At 42.6% G+C, this 22,102-nt stretch overlaps 1 protein-coding gene across 2 annotated transcripts; it reads left to right on the top strand.

Moving 5' to 3' along the window:
* Positions 1-11,177: 11,177 nt before the first annotated feature.
* Positions 11,178-15,481, top strand: LOC306938457 (T-box transcription factor T-A). 2 transcript variants are annotated; one of them, XM_079522645.1, is made up of 6 exons: positions 11,178-11,509; positions 12,453-12,717; positions 13,051-13,185; positions 13,296-13,422; positions 13,542-13,715; positions 14,170-15,481. In XM_079522645.1, the coding sequence occupies exons 1-6, from the start codon at positions 11,319-11,321 to the stop codon at positions 14,535-14,537; spliced, it is 1,260 nt and encodes a 419-aa protein (XP_079378771.1). In that variant the 5' UTR covers positions 11,178-11,318; the 3' UTR covers positions 14,538-15,481. The 2 variants fall into 2 exon arrangements, with proteins under 2 accessions (XP_079378771.1, XP_079378772.1); XM_079522646.1 differs by lacking the exon at positions 11,178-11,509 and adding an exon at positions 11,579-11,637.
* Positions 15,482-22,102: the final 6,621 nt, after the last annotated feature.

Here is a 22,102-nt window from a genome sequence, read left to right on the forward strand (position 1 = left end):
AATGTGAGATTCAAGCAACATAATAACAATGATATATGACGGAGGAAGGTGGCTTATAGAATATTCAATAAGGCACAAGCATGCACTATATATAAATACATGCATATATAATTTAGAGATATATTTTGAAATATTTTAGTACTTTTACTTTGGTACTTAAAGTCTATTTTGATATATACTGTACTTTTATGCTTTTACTCAAGTCAGATTTGGATTGGAGGACTTTTACTTTTAACCGAGTATTTCAACATTGTGGTATTGATAATTTTAGTTTTTACTTAAGTAAAAAAAATAAAAAGCACTTTTTCGACCACTGCTTATTAAGCTCAGAGAGCATGCTTGGAGGATGTCACACTCTGCGTCTCATTTTAATTATGCATTTATATTTATAGAGGGACCGGAGGTGACGATACAGGAAGAGAATGACGTTGTCACACGTTTTGCGTGACTCTCTGACTGGGTAAATAACGTTCCTGGAGCTTCCAGCCATCATTAATCCTCTATCACTTTGACACTTACTGTTTGTCAGTGAAAATGGTTCCTCTCTCTGTTCTCCTTTTGATCTCTGGCCTGGCCATTCAAACCCTCCCACACACGACACAGCTAAACTTAAGCCAAGCTATAACTCTGATGTCGGGCAGAAACCAAAATATGAACTTTCTTATATTATCATCACTTTACCCAAAACCAACTTTAGTGAAGTGGAGTTGGGATGTTTTTGACCATTGAATGTGGAGATCGTTGTTATGTCCATCATTGATTACAACGACACATGACAAAGTCAGACAGGAAAATAGTTGGATTTAGGTGGTTTGACCGACAGTTTGAGGGTCCAATGGAGTTGGACATTCCTTTTCACATACGTAAAGGGTGTTCAATAGCACTGATTTATTAAAATATTATCTAAAGGTTGAATTACGGAGATAGGATATCATGCCCGACATATTGCGCCCAACAGCGACAATATGCAACCACATGAATAATTAATATTATTTGTATTATAGTGATGTATTATTACAATTTAAAATATAGGCTTTTGGCAGATGCTTTTATGCAGAGCGACTTACAATATAAAGTAAGGAAACCACACACATGAGAATGGACAGAGACAGTCAGTGCTGCCTTAAGAAGCGCAGGCAAACCAAGAACCTATAGCATCAGTCTATGCTAAACTATAGCTAACAAAATTATAATCTGTACATTGAAACAATAGGATAGCAGTTAAACAAATAGCGTAGCATCTTATATCTATGTTATTCAGAATCAGCTTTATTTAAATCATCTCAAATTTACAGGTGTAAAACAGTATTTTATCATTTTAAAGAAAGAAAGAAAGAAAGATAAATAAGCAAATATTGTTATATCAGTGTGGCAATGGTATAGCCAGGATCAGTACTAGGTGTGCGTGCGAGGAGTTGCCTATGAAAATAAATACTTAAATTGTGATATTATCAAACATCCCGGACAGTAATTTTCCAATATTTCATTGAGAACGGCCAGAATTAGGCATAAAATATATTCCCCTACCGAATGAAAAATGAATGACCAGAGAGGAGGGGGAAATCAAAAGCAGAAGAATCCCCCAACCCCTCCCCAGCTAATCCAACCCTGTGTGTGTACAATATGTGAAAGTGTGTGCACTCAGCTGTGTGTGTGTGTGTGTGTGTGTGTGTGTGTGTGTGTGTGTGTGTGTGTGTGTGTGTGTGTGTGTGTGTACGTTCGTGCACGTGCGTGCACTCAGCTGGAGCCCATGCAGTGAGGTAATTTAACAGTGTTTTCTCACACCACTGTGTCTGCTGACCTCAGCTGCACATATTTGGAAGCCACAGTATCAGAGGAATACATACTGTAGGGAGAAATAGTAATTCTGTGAGGAAACCAAAGGCAGAAACCTTTTATCTCCACATCAACGTTTTGTGTTTTATCGTAAATGAATGCCCTATACTTGTTCACACTATACACAGCATCACACAAACTCGCTTCGCACCACTTTTGGAGCTTGTAGGTCTGCTATACTCTTGATGCTTCTGAATTTGAATCCTGAAAAGTAACAGTTTTGATTCCCACCCGTCAGAGACGATATTCTAAACGGATATGTGAAGTGATCTGAATTGTGAAGACCTGCTGGAGTAGAAAATAATGTTTTTAGTTTTAGTTGTTTCATTTCTATCCCACAGAAACCTTCCATCGCAACTTCCATGTTTTTTGGGGGGTAAATCCATGACAGTGTCCTATACGTTGTCGTATGACAGTGTCACAAAAAAGGAAATTGTTTATTCCCACACTATTTTTGAATAAATCTGGATTTGGCTTTGAGTTTTATAAATATTGAACCATTCGGCGGGAAAAAAAATAGGGGCGAGTGTGTTTTGGGGTGAGCCTTTCTGGTTACCGTTCAGAGCAAGGAAAGCCATAACTGAATATTATTGAAGATAGCCTATATCTGATTACATATACGTACACCAAGGCAACATTTGTCTCGATGCTCTCATTGCTGGGTTTCTTTTTTTCCCTTAGGTCAAAGAACATGACATGATTTTCTCCTCTACAGTATTTGGGGAAGGATTTTAGTGCTCAAAAGGCGCTCAAAAAGTTTGGAAATGTAACAAATTCACCCCCAAATGTGACATTTTCAGATAGAAACAAGTTGTAACTCATACCCATGTGCACGCGCGTGCACGCGCACACACACACACACACACACACACACACACACACACACACACAGAGCGAGAGAGACCACCCTAGTCTGCCATCCGTTGCCAGGCCAACACAGGAGACCACAACCATCACATACCAGCCTGCAAATAGAAACATATTCCCGTAATCGTCTGGTTCTTTGGAAACTAATTAAACTATGAACTGATATATTACCTATTCACTTCACACCAGTACGCAATGAGTGACACATTATGAAAGGAGTGTATCTTCACTTGGCATGTTCTTTACAGATTAGTAACAGAACAAAACAACAATATTTTTACTATACTCAAGATCCCCCAAATTAATTATGTATTTGGCCCCCCATCTGAAAATATTTTGTCCGCAAAGGGCCCACATAAGAGAAGACACACATCTGTGTATGATACTAATGTTTCTGCATATGATGATAATAACGTACACTCCTGCATAATACCTGCATATGACTGCATATGATGCTAATGTTCTAAATATCATGTAGGCCTATAACTGTGTTCTGATCTGATCTTTATATGGACATGCATCTTTATGTGTTCTATTTAAGCTGTTCTCTATCTGTCTATCTGTCCCTTTACTCCTTGCTTTGTACCATTCTGTGAGAAGAGAGTGCATGTATATGAATAAAGGTCAAATACGGCAATAATTATGGATTTTGAAACGTTTCGAGAACCACTGTATTAAATAAATGCAGGCAGACTGAAAGCAATCTCTGCACACAGCCAGGTTTAAAGGTTGATCAGCCGTCGGTGTCAAAGCCTCTGCCTCCTCTCTCATTAGCATGCCAAAGGTCTCAAGGTCCACTTCTAGGGCCACTAGATGAGGGGTGTGGGGGGGGTAGGGGGCGGGGGGGCAATTACCTTCCAGCACTAATTCCTTTTATCCCTTTCAAAGTGACGGGTGATTAGCGAGAGGAAAGTTTAGATTTCCTGAACTTGAAGTGGAAAAATGCAAACGTGACAGACGAAAACGCCATGCTATAGGGCTCTCAATCCACATCCGAGAGAGTGTGTGTGTGTTGTGTGTGTGTTGTGTGTGTGTGTGTGTGTGTGTGGGGGGGGGGGGTTAGGGAAGTGGGGCTGCTTCACTTGTTGTCCTGTGTCATCAGAAACACCTGGACATGTTTTAGTGTGGTGCTGCAGTTACAAGCAGTAAACCCACATTAAAATACAATCCACTGACTGTGTTTTATTTTGACTCTTCAATCCAAGCCTGATGAGTCGTCAAATTGAGAACACGCACGCACGCACACACACAGGTACATTGAATCATTGATTGAACACATATGTACTATGATTTCATTTGGCTGTGTTCTAAATTAAAGTGTTAGTGTTGATTATCGTGTATTAATCTAATTATAGTAAAGTAATACTATTATACTAAAAAAGATAAAGATCAAGGGAAAAGAGACCTTTTTACAGTACAATAATGTTTCAAGTTTACACATGTATACAAATAAACAGGCCAACAACATAAACAATATTAGTTTGCTCTTCTACAAAAATAAAAGTTACTGTCACGCGTGCCAAGCTGTCATTCTCTTGTATTATATTGTACTGTATTATTTATTTATTTCCCACCATGGAGTAACCTCGCAGCAGACTATCCAGCATGTATCTTCCACCTCGGAGGAAGCTCTGGTAAGGCCGGCAGTGTCGGTAGGCCAATCAGGGGCGTTACCATGTCTATGCTCGGATGTAGAAAAGATATACACGTTGTACACCAGTGGTTCTCAAAGTTTGACCCCCAAGGGTCCTTGGGGGGGTCCAGGGGGTCCCCAGCAAAAGTAGTTAATATAGCGTCGCAATCATTTGAACCACCATATTTCATACTTTGGCATACATGGCTATTCAAAGATGGTAAAAAAATATGTGCAAATCTTCCGAAAATATAATGCACATTTTTAAAGCGAACTTATTTTTTTTAACTCAGTAGGCTGACAGGAAACGGGAGAGAGATGGGGGAAGACATGCAGTAAAGGCCGTGTCGGGCTCGGGAGTCGAACCCGCGGCACACTGCGACTGGATTACCAGTCGGGTGCCCAGACGGTTACGCCACCGCCTGGGCTTTAACTCATACCTTTGCTTCGTTTAGAAGTCCCCAGCGCAAAATATGTTTTGAGATGGGTGTCCGCAACCGATGGGGGAACCACACCAATGCAACTCATTGCAACTCAATGAGTTGCATTGGTGTGGATGGTTGACCTTAAAACCGTCTCGTCCTGACCCGACCCTTTGGTGTGGTTTGGGCTTAATACATATCATTTCGGGAGTCCGCAGCCTAATACATATCTTTTTGGGGGACCTAGACATGAAAAGGTTTGAGAACTGCTGTTGTATGCAGTGTGCTCTCTGCTTCACGTTCAGTCAGTCAGTCAGTCAGTCAGTCAGTGAGTGTACTGATTGTCATAAGAAAACACATTTCTTTATATTGAGTATAGTGATCTGAGCCAACAACACCTAGGTGAGACTGTATGACTGGAAAGAAGAGTCTGTACTCACAGACAGTGTGGTTACAAGTACAAGTAAAAGGCATGCATTCAAAGTAGAGTTAAAGTACAAATGTGCTACCAAACTGCATTTTTCCTAGATGTGTCAGAATCGTTGATCCACAATCTCGGTAGATCGGCTATCTTTGAATATCCTAAAGTATGACGTAGGGTTTAAGTGGTCAATGTATGTTATGTAATAAATGGTAAATGGTGCATTTATATAGCGCCTTTATCCAAGGCGCTTTAGAGATTGTGCATTACATTCACACACACACTCAAACACAGATGGTGGCGGAAACCATGCAACCAGCACATCAGGAGCAATTAGGGGTTCAGTGTCTTGCTCAGGCACACTTCGACACCAACTCTGGGGGAGCCCGGGTTCGAACTGGCAACCTTGTGGTTGCCATCCAGCCACTCTACCCCTGAACCACCGCCGCCCCTTAATAATAATCTAAATCTGCAAAGTGACCTAAAAAACTGTCAAATCATTATCGTGGAGTAAAAAGTACAATATTTGTCTCTGATATATGTTGTGGATTATAAACAATTGAAATACTCAAGTAATAAGAGTACCTCAAAATTGTATAGGTATTGTAGTACTTGAGTGAATGTACTTAGTTACTTTACACCACTGTTCACAGAAATGAAAGTTCAGTCAAGGTATTTGTCGCGCCTCCATCCCCACCGCAGCTATTGAAAAATAGCAGGTCTACAAACGTGTGCGCTGTGCGTGCTGTGAGCTTGTAGATCTGTTATTCTTGAAATAGTCTTGTGTTATGGGTGTCTCTGGCACAAAATGTGTTCAGATATGGGGATCCACAGACAAATACATATTTATTTGGCGGACCTTGACATAAAAAAGGTTTGAGCACCACTGAAAAAGAACGTGAAGAACCCTGTGTGTGTGCACGCACATGCACGCGTGCAAAAGGTACTCCAGTGGACGGTATACGTGAGTGAGTGCGTATGAGTGTTTTTTCTTCCCATGGTCGACTCATCCGCCTCTCCGTGTTTACTTATTTAGGCCAGCAAAGTCCTCTGGAAAATATGCTCTGCTTATAAGTGTCCTCTTTGTCAAGCACCAGGCCTCTGTTATATTTCTCACCTAGGTGAGTGTGTGCTGATGCCAGTGGAAGACAGAGTCACTTAACCCCCGCGTCCCCACCCAGTGCAGGGAGCGCCTGCACACACTGCTGCATCCTCGGTTGTAACTTATCGTCCATATTTTATCTTCTAGAATCGCGATAGATAACTTTATTGATCCCGTTGGGGGTCGCCCAGAGGCAGCACAGCAGTTATAGCTAGAAAGTTACAGATACAGAGTAGGGAATTATTGTCGGTTATACAGCAATACAAAGGCAGGAAATAACAATAAGAAGCTCCATCAATAACAGTATACCAAAGTACACAACTATTCTCTGCACTATGCTGAAAAACAACATCACTGTGTCCTCACCGCATCCCGCTCCCTGTCTGTGACCAACCGTGCAACAACCAGTGCAATGGGAAAGAAACGTGACAGTGTCCACAGTGCAATCAGTACAATAACCATATACCCTAAAAGTGTTGTTAGGTCAGATACATCTTTATCCAAGAAAGATATAGGACAGTTGTTCCGGGGGGAATATTAGCCAAATAGCCTGTAGATCTGCTATAGTTTTGCAAAGAGATTTTGTGTAGACGTGAAAAAGTAGTCAAGGTTTGCAACTCAAGTCCAGTTGTCTTTGGGGGTTCGAGTGGTTAAGATCAAGCATGTCAACCATATCTTCATACACACTGCTACATCCTCAGCTGTAACTTGTAGGTGGGTCATGCCCCCCCCCCCCCCTCCTCCCCCCGCCATATGAACATGTTTTGTACCAGGGACTCCCCCCCCCCCCCCCCACCACCACCATAAAGAGATCTGTTATTCACACTTATTAGAAATCACACCCGTGTGATGTGAGGGGCGCTCTTATCATCATACATCATCTCATTCCGGCCAATCACAACTTGCGTCCTGACTTTTAGCTTTGTTTGTTTGTCTTTGTTTGTGTTTACGCAACTTTTGTCTTCAACGCTTGTGTTTACACAAACCCTCAAAGCTGGACATAGGAAGGGCTAGCGCCCCTCAAAGAATAACAGATCTAGACAAACTCACAACACGTAGCATCACTTCATTTATATAGGCCCTTTATCCAAGCACGCATTCACCCATAAGCAACAGCAGAGGAAACCATGCAACACACCACCAACCTGCTCATGAGCCACAATATATTAGTTCAAATCTAATAATCCTGGAAAAGATTCCAGCATGCATGTTTCAGACACACATTCAATAAGACTCCATCCCATTATTCAGTACACAAGCAAAATGATCAGTGTTACATGTAACCAAATGGACCTGTATCGTTCCATTTGGTTACATGTCTGCGCTCTCAGAGTTACATTATCATTAACACATTTGACAGTGTATAGCTTGCTTGTATTTCATAAGCGGAGCTGTAGGTGCTTGAAGGTTGTTTGTGTTGGTTATTATTGGTGGTCAGAAGGAGACCTAGCAACCGTGTTGTTATCGATGCTATATTGTGCCATGACTCACTTAATAAACATGAGTATCTATTTAGATATGGAATATGTATGATTCAGCTTCCTGTGTGTGTGTGTGTGTGTGTGTGGGGGGGGGGGGGTGTAGCAGTATAACACTCTATCTGTCTCTGTCTCTCTCTCTTTCTCCCAGGCTCCAAAATAATAATAAAAATAAGACGCAGAGTGAGTCTGAATGCTATGATGGGATGCATAGGTGTCAGGAGGACTCTTTACATTTATGACCCCCAGTGGAAATGGAGGAAGTAGCCCCCATGCAGTAAACAAGCCAGAGTCACGCTCCACATACCCCTCACTCAATTCCAAGTACATCACACACACACACACACACACACACACACACACACACACACACACACACACACACACACACACACACACACACACACACACACACACACACACACACACACATGTCGCACGCACGCACAGACAGACAGACAGACAGACAGACAGACAGACAGACAGACAGACAGACAGACAGACAGACAGACAGACAGACAGACAGACAGACAGACAGACAGACAGACAGACAGACAGACAGACAGACAGACAGACAGGATGAAACTACAGACACACGCACACACACATCTAAAAAAGCATAACATCGTGAGGGATAGGGTATACGCTTATCTTATCGACTCCATCTCGCGAGAGCGTTGATTGCCCCTCCAAAAAGCACAGATCTACAACAGTAACCTACATCTGTTCTCTTTCTCAAGCAACGCCTTTATGGAGTACAAATGGTGCTTAAGTCATAATTAAATACAGTAGGCCTATAGCATGGCGTGGATACATCAAAGACATACATCAAATATGTATTATTAGTATTATATGGCGATATTATTGGGCTTGTTTTCCGAGGGAAGATTTGGCTTATTTCTCTCGCCAAGAGTTGGCTTGTTTTGGGCTTGTTTTTGGAGGTGGGTTGGCTAATTTCTCTCGCCAAGAGTTGGCAACACTGGGCATAGCATGGTGTAGATAGAAGACAAGAGATACTCTAACTGAAAACTTCAGTATTTAAGTCAAAGTATATAGATATACTCCTGAATGTTACTCAGATACAAGTGAGTGTTTGCTCTGTCAAATTTGTACTTGACAGTATGCTTGTGTATTACAAATACTTGAATATTAGAAATGCTTTTAGACATACCGTACGTAAGTATTCACAATTTATAAAGTTAGGCTACATTTTATATAGCAATGCTGTATATTAACATTTAGACCCCCCCCCCCCCCCCCCCCCGCCCCCAAAGAATAATAATAATAATAATAAATACATTTATAAAATCCAGACATTTAATAGCTGAGCCAAGCTCACAACGCATGGCAATGTGATGCCTTGTGTGCATTGTAGATCGGCTATTTTTATTTTTTTTATATTTGAAATAGTACCATCGTTAGGCATAATGTACTTTTCAGCTTCCTAGAAATGTATAGTGGAGTGCAATATTTGTCTTGGATTGGAAGTAAAACTCCAGAAATACAAATACAATTACTCAAGTAAAGTAGGCCTATAGGCTATTTACTTAAAGGGATAGTTCATATTTTTTTTAACTTAAGCTGTATGAAATACGTGCCATTAATATAGTGGTTGCAACTGTATTAATTGATTGCCCGAGACCCGTGGTGGGAGTTCTGCTCTGGTTTTGGTCATTGAAGTAGTTTTGTGGGGGGCACTGGGGCCACGCAGTAAAAGTAAATTAATTCACAAAACTAACGTCAATTGTATTGTTTACCTATTTCTAAATATTAGCACAACTTTCGTTCAACTTTGACCCCTATCACATGGAACTATTTTTTGGGCGTAGTGATATGGACACAAAAAACATAGTTCTGTGTGATAGATCATAGAGGGGTCAAAAATGAACGAAAGTTGCACTCATATTTATAGGTCAACAATACAAATGGATTAATTTACTTTTAATGGGTGGCCCCCAGTGCCCCCCAAAAATGACCGGAACTACTTCATATTTCACCAAAACTAGAGCAGAACTCCCACCACGGCCCACGGGACTCAGGCAATTGATACAGTTGCAACCACAATATTAATGGCAAGTATTTCATACAGCTTAAGTTAAAAAAAATCTGAACTATCCCTTTAAGTGCAGTACCTTCATTATATTGTCCATCATTGTCAATGATGAAGTGGATATCCCTAATAGAATATAGGGAACAAATAACCTTGCAGACATTTAACAATGTGAATGAATGCAGGGTGAATAATAATGATGAGACAAAGTGGAGCGCAGTGTTTCAACGCGGCGAGTAGGCCTGCCGCCTACATGCAGTCCCCTATTACGCAAATTCAAACATCACTTGAGCTCCATCCACACTTTGGCAGGACACGAAAATGGAGCCGTCAATAGCCGCGGCCTAATGGCCTTCGTCCCCCAGTAAACACACCGCTTCTCACATGTGTATTTGAGACAACAATGGATCCACATTATTTGCAAATATACAACTGAGTTCAAAGGCAGCGCGCCGGGTGCGCTCTCTTCCTCTCTCATCTGGTTTTACGCGCAAGACGCACAGTTTCAATACAGAAGGCCCACTTTGTCCCTGTATGTAAACGTTTTAGCCAGCCAATAAACTTTATTAGAGCTCAAGTTTAATATTAGGATATGCCCTCTTGAAGTTATACACTTTTATAATATCTCCTCCTTAAGTTATATAAGTTGAATTCATGCGCATCTCTCTAATGACTGCACAAACAAGCAAACAAGACTTCAAACGGGAACCCATTGGCCTTTGTGTGTGTGTGTGTGTGTGTGTGTGTGTGTGTGAGTGTGTGTGAGTGTGTGTGTGTGTGTGCGGGCGTGTGCGTGTGTGTGTGTGCGGGCGTGTGCGTGTGTGTGTGTGTGTGTGTGTGTGCGTGTACTTGTGCGTGTGTGTGTGTGTGTGTGTGTGTGTGTGTGTGTGTGTGTGTGTGTGTGTGTGTGTGTGTGTGTGTGTGTGTGTGTGTGTGTGTGTGTGTGTGTGTCCAATGCAGTTCAATGATAGATTATTACATCCTATGTTTTAAGAAAACAATTCTTTAGAATTCATAGCCTATAAACAATGTTATAATTTTAAGAGAGAGACCGATTCGTTGTGTTGTATTGGGCTTGGCTGTTTACTCTACACATTGATATCCTAATTATGTAACACAGAGACAGAGAGTTAAATGTAGGCTAGATTAATTGGTTCCATTTTGTACACTCAGAGTTAGAAAATAACACTTGTTAAGTTGTTTCACAGTGTGTAGGATTGGAAACAGGTCCCGGTCCCGGAGATGAGAAAGAGAGAGGGGGCGTGGTTTGCGCGCAGAAGTCCACGCCCACGATCCCCATGAGGTCCCTGGGGGCCCTTAAATGATAAGGGCCCGCAGGTCTCAAACACAGAACACAGTAGACTAACCTCCAGGCATTACCTACCTACCTTCCACTGTCAGCAGCAGCACTACTGCAGCTAATAGCCAGCCTGCGTGAATCCACCAGCAGCCTCCGTCTGTGTTCAGAAAATACCCTCTTGGAAATACAACACAACAACACAACAAAACATGTCTTCTTCAATTTCAAACTCAGACCAGCGGTTGGATCATCTGCTCAGCGCCGTAGAGAGCGAGTTCCAGAAGGGCAGCGAGAAGGGCGACGCCTCGGAGCGGGATATTAAACTGGGTCTGGAGGACGCCGAGCTGTGGACCAAGTTCAAAGAGTTGACCAACGAGATGATTGTCACCAAGACTGGAAGGTAAGGTCCCGCCCGGCGAGGCCCGCTCGTTATTATGGCCTACATACAGGCCTGTTTTACAACGAGGCTGTTGGTTGCTATCGGTGATTACGCACATGACGATATTTGGGCTGTTTTCTTGCCAGATGGTCCGTGATACTATTTTCTGTTGAATAGTTTTGTAATTTCGTTCTCTCGCTAATTAAGAATGCCCACGGAGCGTTCGGTTAACGGCCTACATTACATTATTATGCACTCTCAGAGTTACAAACATTATGATCGCGATATTTTCTAACAGTAGTTTGCGTTGGCACACCTGCGGGCCTGCCTATTAAATATCTAGCATACTGATAACTGGCTATAGTTTGGCTAACAAACACACCAAATGTATGTTTTATAATTTAGATTCTATTTCGTTGTGTAAAAACGAGTAGCCTATATTTAGAATTATATATTTTGATATTTTAAAGCAAGCCGTCAATATTTGTACATGTAAAAAATTGCTAGGCCTGCTGTTGATTATTATACTAGGCTATGTATTATTTGCTAGCCTTTACTTTTCTGTTTTATGTGAAAAGATGGACCACAGTGGAAATAAGGCTTATGTGTTTCTATTCTTGATTGTCTTTTAAACCCTCTATTGTGTGATGACTGCTAGCAATTCAATAAATCAAATTAAATTGTATTGAATATAGGATAACCATGTAGGCCATATTTCAAGTATAATGAAAATAGCAGATCTACATAGCAGATCTTGTAGATCTGCTTAGTTTCATTATTTTTTGAACATTTCTAATCATTTCTACTTCTGAATTGATTTATTTGTCTCTGCAATGTTTTTTAGAACATATAACCTAACAGAACATAAATATCACTACATCGATGCTTTGACAATTAGAGAAAATGGTAACTTGAATACTTGGGGGAGTATTGTAACTTAACCATCTGCTGTCCTGCTCAATAGGAGGATGTTTCCAGTGCTCAGGGCCAATGTATCGGGCCTGGACCCCAACGCCATGTACTCGGTGCTGCTGGACTTTGTGGCGGCCGACAACAACCGCTGGAAGTACGTGAACGGGGAGTGGGTTCCTGGCGGCAAGCCCGAGCCCCAGAGCCCCAGCTGTGTGTACATCCACCCCGACTCGCCCAACTTCGGAGCCCACTGGATGAAGGCGCCCGTGTCCTTCAGCAAGGTCAAACTGTCCAACAAACTCAACGGAGGAGGACAGGTAAACTACAAGCCATTTATTTGTATTGATTGAATATAGAATATTGTTGCTGTCGGGCAGAAACCTCTTATCTCATACTTTTTGTGCTTTTTCGTAAATTAATGCCCTACTTAGCATCAAAAGTAGCATGTACACAAGCTTGTAGATTTGAATTTGAATCCTGAAAAATGTCAGTTATGGACATATGAGGGTTCCAACCGACAGAGACAACATTTTATTGGCAGTTTAAAAGGGTGGATATACTTTGTTTTAATTAGAAACCAAGGTCATTTATAGAGGATGCAATGGTTTGTCTAGTATAATGAACTAACGGTAATTAATTTTCATTTACAGATCATGTTGAACTCTTTGCACAAATATGAGCCAAGGATACACATTGTGAAGGTGGGAGGCGTCCAGAAAATGATCAGCAGCCAGTCCTTCCCAGAGACACAGTTCATCGCTGTTACAGCCTACCAGAATGAAGAGGTACGTACACACACAAACACACAAACACACAAACACACAAACAAACAAACACAAACACACTTACTTTCTTCACTTTGAGTGTTTGAAATGACGTCCTTTCTTTTCCACAGATTACGGCTCTGAAGATCAAACACAACCCGTTCGCTAAGGCATTCCTGGACGCCAAAGAAAGAAGCGACCATAAAGACATTCCTGATCATCACAGCACAGACAGCCAACAGTCTGGATATTCACAACGTGAGTTGTCAAAACGACAACAACAAAACCTAACTATACGGTGGCATTTTCACTCCACCTGCTTTCACAGGGTTCACAAATTAACATTATCTCTGTTTACCCTTGTTCTTCTTCATCAGTGGGAGGATGGTTCCTGCCAGGTCAAAGTCCCATCTGCCCCAGCACCAGCCCCCCACAGTTCAACGGGACGGGGGGACACTCATCGGGCTCGTACTGCGAGCGCTACTCCAGCCTGAGGAACCACAGAGCCTCGCCGTACCCCAGTCACTACCCACACCGTGCCGCCAGCACCAGTAAGTCACAGCCTCAGTGTTAAATGGGCTCTATGCACACAGAATAACTCTTCCTACTTCCGGGCCCCTTCCCTATACTTCCGTCACAGGTGTTACCGGTGATACTAATTAAGGCTCTGTTCTATTTAGTGTACCGTGGTTCTCAAACTTTTTTAATTTATTTTTACACACCCGTTCAGGGCCATTTGGAACCCACTCAAGGACACTTTGAGTGCCACTGGTGTAGCAGAGTGTTTCCAGTGAGCCAACATGCACAATAGCAGCACCCTGACTCTGTTTGAACAGAATAGAACAGAGCCTTAATTTGTATCATCGGTAACACCTGTGAAGAAAGTAGGGAAGGGGCCCGGAAGTAGGAAGAATAATAGTAGGACAAATCATTGGGGAAAATTGGTTGATAAAGCATTGGGAAAGTGACATTATTAACGATGGCTCTTCATTGTGATTTTTTCAGATAACTACATGGACAACACATCAGCATCTCTGCCCACTCACGACAGCTGGTCCGCTCTTCAAATCCAAAACTCTACGGGCATGGGGACCCTGTCGCACACCACCAACGCTACATCCAACTCCAGCCAGTACCCCAGCCTGTGGTCAGTAGCCGGTACCACCCTGACCCCATCCGGCTCCGCTTCCGGCGGTCTGACCTCCCAGTTCCTGCGAGGCTCCTCCTACACAGGCCTGACCTCCTCGCTGCCCGTCTCCTCGCCGTCCATGTACGACCCGAGCCTGGCTGAGGTGGGCGTCCCCGAGACCCAGTTCGAGAGCTCCATCGCCAGGCTGACAGCGTCCTGGGCACCAGTGGCTCAGAGCTACTGAGCTATGGCTGGGAAGAAGCCTCCGCTCCGTGGATTTTTTTCTCAAGTCTCGACTCCTCTTTGGCTGTGTGAAGGACAACACAGCCGCACGGACACAAAGCCTGGCCCCGGATGACACAGTTGGTGGACTGGAACCAACGTCTAGAAGATCAGTTCCGGGCTTCATGTGCGAACGAGACAGTTCCATTATTAGAATCAAGACTCTTAAATTCTATTAACCGTAAAGTTAACCACTTGAACCCTAGCCACCCTATCGTCTCTGTGCATGACTGTAGTTGTCCAGAAGGTGATCCGGGTCCGGGGTTTTCTTTTGATTGGCTCAGCAACTGGAAACAACACTCTCAGGTGTTTCCAGTTGAAATCTGCTGCTGAGCAAGTGCAATTAAGCTAACATGAAAATGGCCATTGTAGCTCGGCTATTGTCAGCAAAGAGATAGAGGGACATACTAGTGGACCCAGTACAGAAACCTGGGCGACACCGGTCAAGTATATATAGGGTTTAAGTGGTTAATAATGAAGGACATGTATTCTGATAAAGTTGCAATGAATAACTGATCATCATGTTTTTGCTACACTGCTTGCTCTAAATATTCACCAACTGTTATACCAGATACACATTTAGTAAATACCCCTTCCCAGTCAGTAAAGTGGGCAAGTGGCCAATCATTATGTTTGACTATTATGATTATTTTTTGTTGTTATTCAAAATATATAATATGAAGTAATTGGACGTGCTAACATATAAACTTGTATATTATGTGTGTATATAGAATAAATTAATGTTCACGTTCATTGTTGTTCCATTCAAATGTGCCTTTTCGCTTGCAATATATGAATGAATGAACAAACGAATGCCTCCTATGGTCTTAATGGAAGACAAAGTGTATTCACAGAATCTCTCCGGTCGCTGAACACATGTACATATCTATTTGTATTTGAACTCAATGTGAGGTTTATTTATGTCATTTAATAATAAATTAAAAAAGATATCACAAAAGTTTTGCTCTCTGTTTCAGTTTCTGTTCACACTAACCTGATCATAAGACACGCTGAACATTTCATCATCAAACTGTACTTGAAGCATGTCAATGCAAACTATAAGCCTTTTCAATTTAGGAGATCAACAAACAGAAAATGAATTAAATACAAGAGTTTACTACCGAAAATGACAATACAGTTAAACATTTATACAGCACCAATTTTGGAGTGAAAATAGCAGACTAGATTGTACATATTGCTATTTGCACTATTTAAACAAACCTTCTAAAAATAATAAAATAAACTGCACTTTCCACCTGACGGCAACGTGTATAAATGGAATGGAAATAATCTCTTTTCTGTATCCTTTTGCCACATTAGGCCAATGTACAAATATGTCGTCACTGTCGGGTGCAAACCTCCTATCTCTTTTTTTCAACATTTTTATTTATAAATCAGTAGGCCTACTATTGAACACCCTTTACATCTGTGTGTGTGTGTTTTACAAATATTGAACCAATGAAAAGTATTTAAAAGCGCTTCTGACTAAACAACTACATTCAGGTTTTAATTGTATTCTCGTCTGACTTCGTCATTCTAATCAATGATGGATGTAACTATCTCCACATTCACTGGTCAAAAACCTCCACTTAAGCTACTGGATTTGGGTAAAGTGATGATAATATACCTGTAAGGACACATGCAAGTATCACAATGTCAAATGAGGCAGTATTGTGTGGTTTAAAAACATCTTTTAATTTCCTGAATAGTATATATCATTATAAAAGTATATAATATTTGGACAACAGCAGATATTTTGGCATGTATGCTTGTTTTAAATCAACCAATATACTTTACAATATAGTACTCCAGGGACAATATGCCCTATATTGTGTGCAACGTGAACTATTTTGGCCAAATGTTCACTATTATATAGTAGGTGTTTAGTTTAATAACCTTGATCCTTTGGCCTTCAATGATATGAGCGTTCTTAACAGAACACTTTGGTAGAGGTTTGGGTTGTGTAGTTACCTTGCTAACTATGATGTAACTCCAAAGGTGGACAAGACATCGAAAAAAAACCTCCATTAATTAGAAATTGATAATTCTAAACATGCTTCTTGTTGACATTACAACGATACACTTACATTGTCACTCTTTTAGCACGTGAACATACACAAACAAAGCTGATTCGGACAATATAGAACATTGCAAAAACCAGTAGGTACTGTTTGTTTTGAACTCCTGTAGTCTTAGAATACTGGACGTGAGTTACTTTGACCACTTTTTCCGTCCACAGCGAATCTCATAGCCCCATAAAATGCTCGATCTACAAGCTCACAATGCGTCGCGAAGGTGACACATTGTGAACTTGTAGATCGAGCTATTTTTGGCTAACGTTCCTACCCCAGAATTTGGACGCTGGGGTTCAAGTGGTTAAGACACCACCGTCAGCACACCTGTGCTAAGTGAATGAGGCTTCTTTGACATGTAATTGAAATGACGAGCCGGAGGGAGAGGTGCAACCGTTGGAGGGAGCCAGACGAGGCCCTCTCCATCCATGACACCCCGCCGCTACAATCTACGGTCTAGTGTGACACACGGCTAACACCTTCACAATGCACTGTGGCTTAAGGAACCCAAAATAATATGACGATAATAGTAACAATAATAATAATCTTTATTCTGTTTCTTTTTCTTTTCTTTTTTTCGGTGTTGGTCTGAATGTTACATTCTGTTTTGTTGCGACCGTATGTCGCAGATTACTATGAAAACCTTCAAAACCTGTCAGTCCGTCGTTCCGTCCGTCGCCCCGTCCGTCACGCCACCATATGGCCGTCAGTCCCTCATGCCTCGTGACATGTCACGCCACCATATGGCCGTCAGTCCCTCATGCCTCGTGACATGTCACACCACCATATATGGCCGTCAGTCCCTCATGCCTCGTGACATGTCACGCCACCATATATGGCCGTCAGTCCCTCACGCCTCGTCACTCGTCACGCCACCATATATGGTCGTCAGTCCGTTACGCCTCGTGATGTGTCACGCCACCATATATGGTTGACGCTCCATATATGGCCATCTCCATATATGAAGATCACAACACTGACCTCATCAAACCCTGGATTGCCATATATGGATAAGACTGGATCATCATGGAGCCGGCCAGCAACTCTACATCTGACCTCAAACCTCAAACCCTTAGATCTCCATATATGGAGCATTCCATATGATGATACTTCTCCACCCGTACTTCCTCATCGATGTCTCCCTTTTGACTGATACCTGTCCATTTAAACTCTAGACGGGCCCGCCCAAAAGTTATTAGTGCATCCGTGCCCGGCAGCCGGCAAAAACAGGCCCGAAAAATTAAGGCCCGGCCCCACTGGGCCCTCATAAAACCTTGTTCACTCAAGACACTGCCACCGCTTCCATCCTTAGATCTCCATATATGGAGCTGACCTGCTCTGACATTCCATATGTTGATCTGACCTCATCAAACCCTGTACACTCAAGACGCTCCATATATGGCCAGTACAGAATTCATTCCATATGCTGATCTGTCTGTCTGTCTGTCTGTCTGTCTGCCTGCCTGCCTGCCTGCCTGCCTGCCTGCCTGCCTGCAGACAAGCGTCTGTCTATCTGTCTGTGGGTCTGTCTGTCACCTTTCGTACAGTATATTGTCAAAGTGCTTTACATTAAATATGTAGATATACAGTAGACTAGACATGTAGAAAAAGCACAGAGGGAAGCAAACTAGAAAAAGAAAGCGCTTTGCATTAAAGACTCACACGAAAAGAGAAAACACTAATTAATTAATTAAAGAACATAAACAACCAACGAATATTAAATTAAATGCATGAAAATGGTGAAACTGTTTAAACAAAACAGTGCTGAGAGCCTAGGTTTTAAGTGTTGTTTAATGATTAAATATTGTTTTAATAATTAACCGAAATTTGGTTTTGAAGAGATGCTACACTGAATATGTAAACTTTTATTTTCCTTGGAACCAAGCACTTATTGACATTGATGAAAATGATGAAATTTCAAGAAATTATCTTGGTAAAACAAAAATATTCTAATCTATGTTTAGAAATGCATGTGATAACGTCAGATTCCATTCATTAATAATTCCAGGAGATCGACAAACGTTAAATAAACTACATTTCCCTACAGAATCAGTACAGTACTAGAGTAGTCTCACTGTTTAATCATAACAGAGGCCAATCTGTGCAGAATTAAATATTTCAATATCGATTGTTCGATTCCACCGAGGACCACCTTCACCTTGTAAATTAGGGTTGTCATTCTTTAAAGGGCAAGACCACTTTGGTAGAGGTTTGGGTTGTGTATGTATACCTTGCCATGATGTAACTCCAAAGGTGGACAAGAAATACAAAATAATTGCTCTATTGACCAGAAATTGATCATTCAAAATATGCTCCTCATTGACTTACATTACGCTGAAATAGCTCTCAAAGTCACTCTTTTAGCACATGAACACAAACCATTAGACAATAGACTGAATAGAGCATCACCAAAACCCAATAGGCCTACTGTTTTTTTTTTTTTTTAACTTCCTGTTGATTTTACTATTTGAAAATCTAGATCCGGGATCCACGGATCCAGTCCGGGTTTTCTGCCTAATAAAATTGGCAAAATCAACAGAAACCCTGCAGGCCTACTGGGTTTTCAACTTTATGTGTACTACAATAGTGAGTTTGAGAACTGTTTCAGCATACATTGTAAATTGAGGAGGAGCATATTTTGAATTATCAATTTTGAATCACTGGAGCAATTATGTTTGATTTCTTGTCCACATTTGGAGTTACATCATGCCATGCAACCTCTCTACTCTATAGAGATCTTACCGTTTAAAGTGCTATATTGTCTGGATGTTGTTTCATAATACTTTTCTTTGGGTTTAAGTGCTTTAAGTGCTTTAAATTCTAAATAACAAAATCAATTCAACTATTCAGTTTATAATAATAATCTGGACCTGTCTTAACAGCCGGGGGCAGAGCAGAGATTGACTGACTGTGTGTTTGCCGGGGTCTTTGGGTGATGTCAGAGCGGTGGTCCCAGTGCAGTGATGGAGTGGTCCACACCCAGGTGCAAATTAATGCTCCGGGGCCACGGGGCCACCATGGGGCCACCAGGGGCCACGGGCAAACAGTAATGAAGCAGCTATGTGACACGCACCTGGCAGGGAAGATGAGCAACGCTTTGCCCAGCAGAGCTTTCCTCTGCTGAGAATAACTCCACGTTATTAGAGTGAGAGAGCAGCCCTTTAGAAATGTTTCTCAACACGGCCACAACAAAATGGCTTCCTTCAGCTGAACTGCGGATGTTATACCAATTTCTTTTTGAAATCTTACAAGAAAAAATAAGAACTTAAAATGGGAATCTAAAATCTCAAACAAACAAAAGATAATATAAAATGACAAGCTCACAACATGTTGCAGGAGTGAGCTTATATGCTATTTTAACAACATGCCCAAAGATAGGAATGCGTGAATATGATTATAAGAGAGGATGGATTTTCATCATGAAGGAGATTGTTCACTGCATGTGTCTGTTGATATACCAGGAGAAAAATGTGGTGTGTGTGAGTGCGTGCGTGCGTGCGTGCGTGCGTGCGTGCGTGCGTGTGTGCGTGCGTGCGTGCGTGCATGCGTGCGTGCATGTGTGTTGTGTATATGCACATGGGCATGTGTGTGACAGTGTTTATGGGCATTGCACAGCACAGGCTTTAGCAGGGAGGATGTTTGCTGAGGATCTTTGCTCAGTCTGGTGGCTGGTAAACGGGGCTCCTGCTGGGAGAGGAGGGAGGTCTCAGTGACGGGCCCTGTGGGACCCCTGGCTGGGAGGCCCCCGTGCTGTGTGGACACTGTGTGACTGAAGCCTTTGTCCCTCCGGAGCACTGAGCCCATCCGCACACCTTGACATGCAGCCACTGTTGATCCCCATTAATTGACATGTGGAGAGACTGGCTTTGCGCGCCAAACCCCCTTTCTCCTCCCCTGGAAGTGTGTGTCAGGTGTGTGTGTGTGTGTGTGTGTGTGTGTGTGTGTGTGTGTGTGTGTGTGTGTGTGTGTGTGTGTGTGTGTGTGTGTGTGTGTGTGTGTGTGTGTGTGTGTGTGTGTGTGTGTGTGTGTGTGTGTGTGTGTGTGTGTGTGTGTGTGTGTGTGTGTGTGTGCGCACGCGTGTGTGCGCATGTGTGTGTTCGTTCCAGATGCACGTATACGCAGAGTGTGTCCGGCACCCAGGTGTGGAGGGCGGGTTTCGAAGCACTCCAAACAAGAAGTGCAGAGATAACGTTTGGTTGGCTCAACATGGAGACATATGTGGCCAATCACAACACAGATGATGCTCCATTTCCTGATCGTCGTTACTGACTTCCTGTTGACAGCTGTTATCTGTATAGTGACGCTGCATCTTTGAGAAAGTTGTAAGTATGAGCTTGTTTGGAGCATGTGTACATTTCTCCCCATTTAGCCCCCATATTAGGAGATATGGCTGCTTCGTGGAGCTTACAAAATATGAATCCTAGAGTACCTTAGCCTCGTTCCCAGCCTCACTCATCTGCGAAGAGAAACGCCTGGTCACAATATAAGGCAGAGAGTGCGGAAATGTTTGGCCGGAACATCCGTCAGATGTATTTAGCCCGGATACAATATTTTTCACTTGTTTCATACATGGAGAATGTAAACAGATTTGTAATGTGTCAACGTAATTTCCTTGAGTAGTACTTCCGCCAAAACCACACTACGTGTACAAATGCACTCTACAGCGTCTATCTTGCCCAGTGTGAGAGTACCTATTCAAGGGGGGAACATTCTGTGAAAATAGCCAACCTGCAAGTGATGATATTTATTGTATAGAGTGAATACACCAGGGGGCCTATAGAGCCCAGGGGGACTGCAGTCAACTACCTTTAGGGTTTAAGTAAATGGTGCATTTATGTAGCACCTTTGTCCAAAGTGCTTTACAATGTGCGTTACATTCACCCATTCACACACCCATTCACACACAGCGGACGGAACCATGCAAGGCACGAAGATGCTCATCCCGATTCCCAAGCGGCCGCCTTACCACCTATTGCCATGCAATGCCACTGCCCCCCACCCACCCACCCACCCCCCCAGTGGTTAAGCAGTTCCAACCAAATCAAATGGAATGAAGATACACCACGTTCCAGCGTGCGATCTGGACGTACCGTCTGTACCATATATTCTCCCCGTTTCTAGGAACAGGAGAGAGAGGAGAGAGAGAGGGGAGTGGGGGGGGGAGTGGGGGGGGGGGGGGGGGTTTGAAGCAAGCGACCAGAGCAAACATCACGATTATGACGATGAGTCATAGAGCAATGTCTTCTAGGTGGGTGATTGATGATGGGGGAGAGGTGATGGGGGGGGGGGGGGGTTGCCAAAAACAAGCCAAGTCTGAAGAGGAGCTTGTCAGTGCGCTGGCGGGGCAGTGTGTGTTTGCAGACCTGACCCCCCCCCCCCACCCCCCCCCCCCCCCCAACGCATTCGCCCACATACCCTCATTCGCCCACCCCACCCCATGCACCCACTCCGAGCG

Source organism: Electrona antarctica (genome assembly GCF_951216825.1).
Source record: "Electrona antarctica genome assembly, chromosome: 15".
NCBI classification, from domain to species: domain Eukaryota; kingdom Metazoa; phylum Chordata; class Actinopteri; order Myctophiformes; family Myctophidae; genus Electrona; species Electrona antarctica.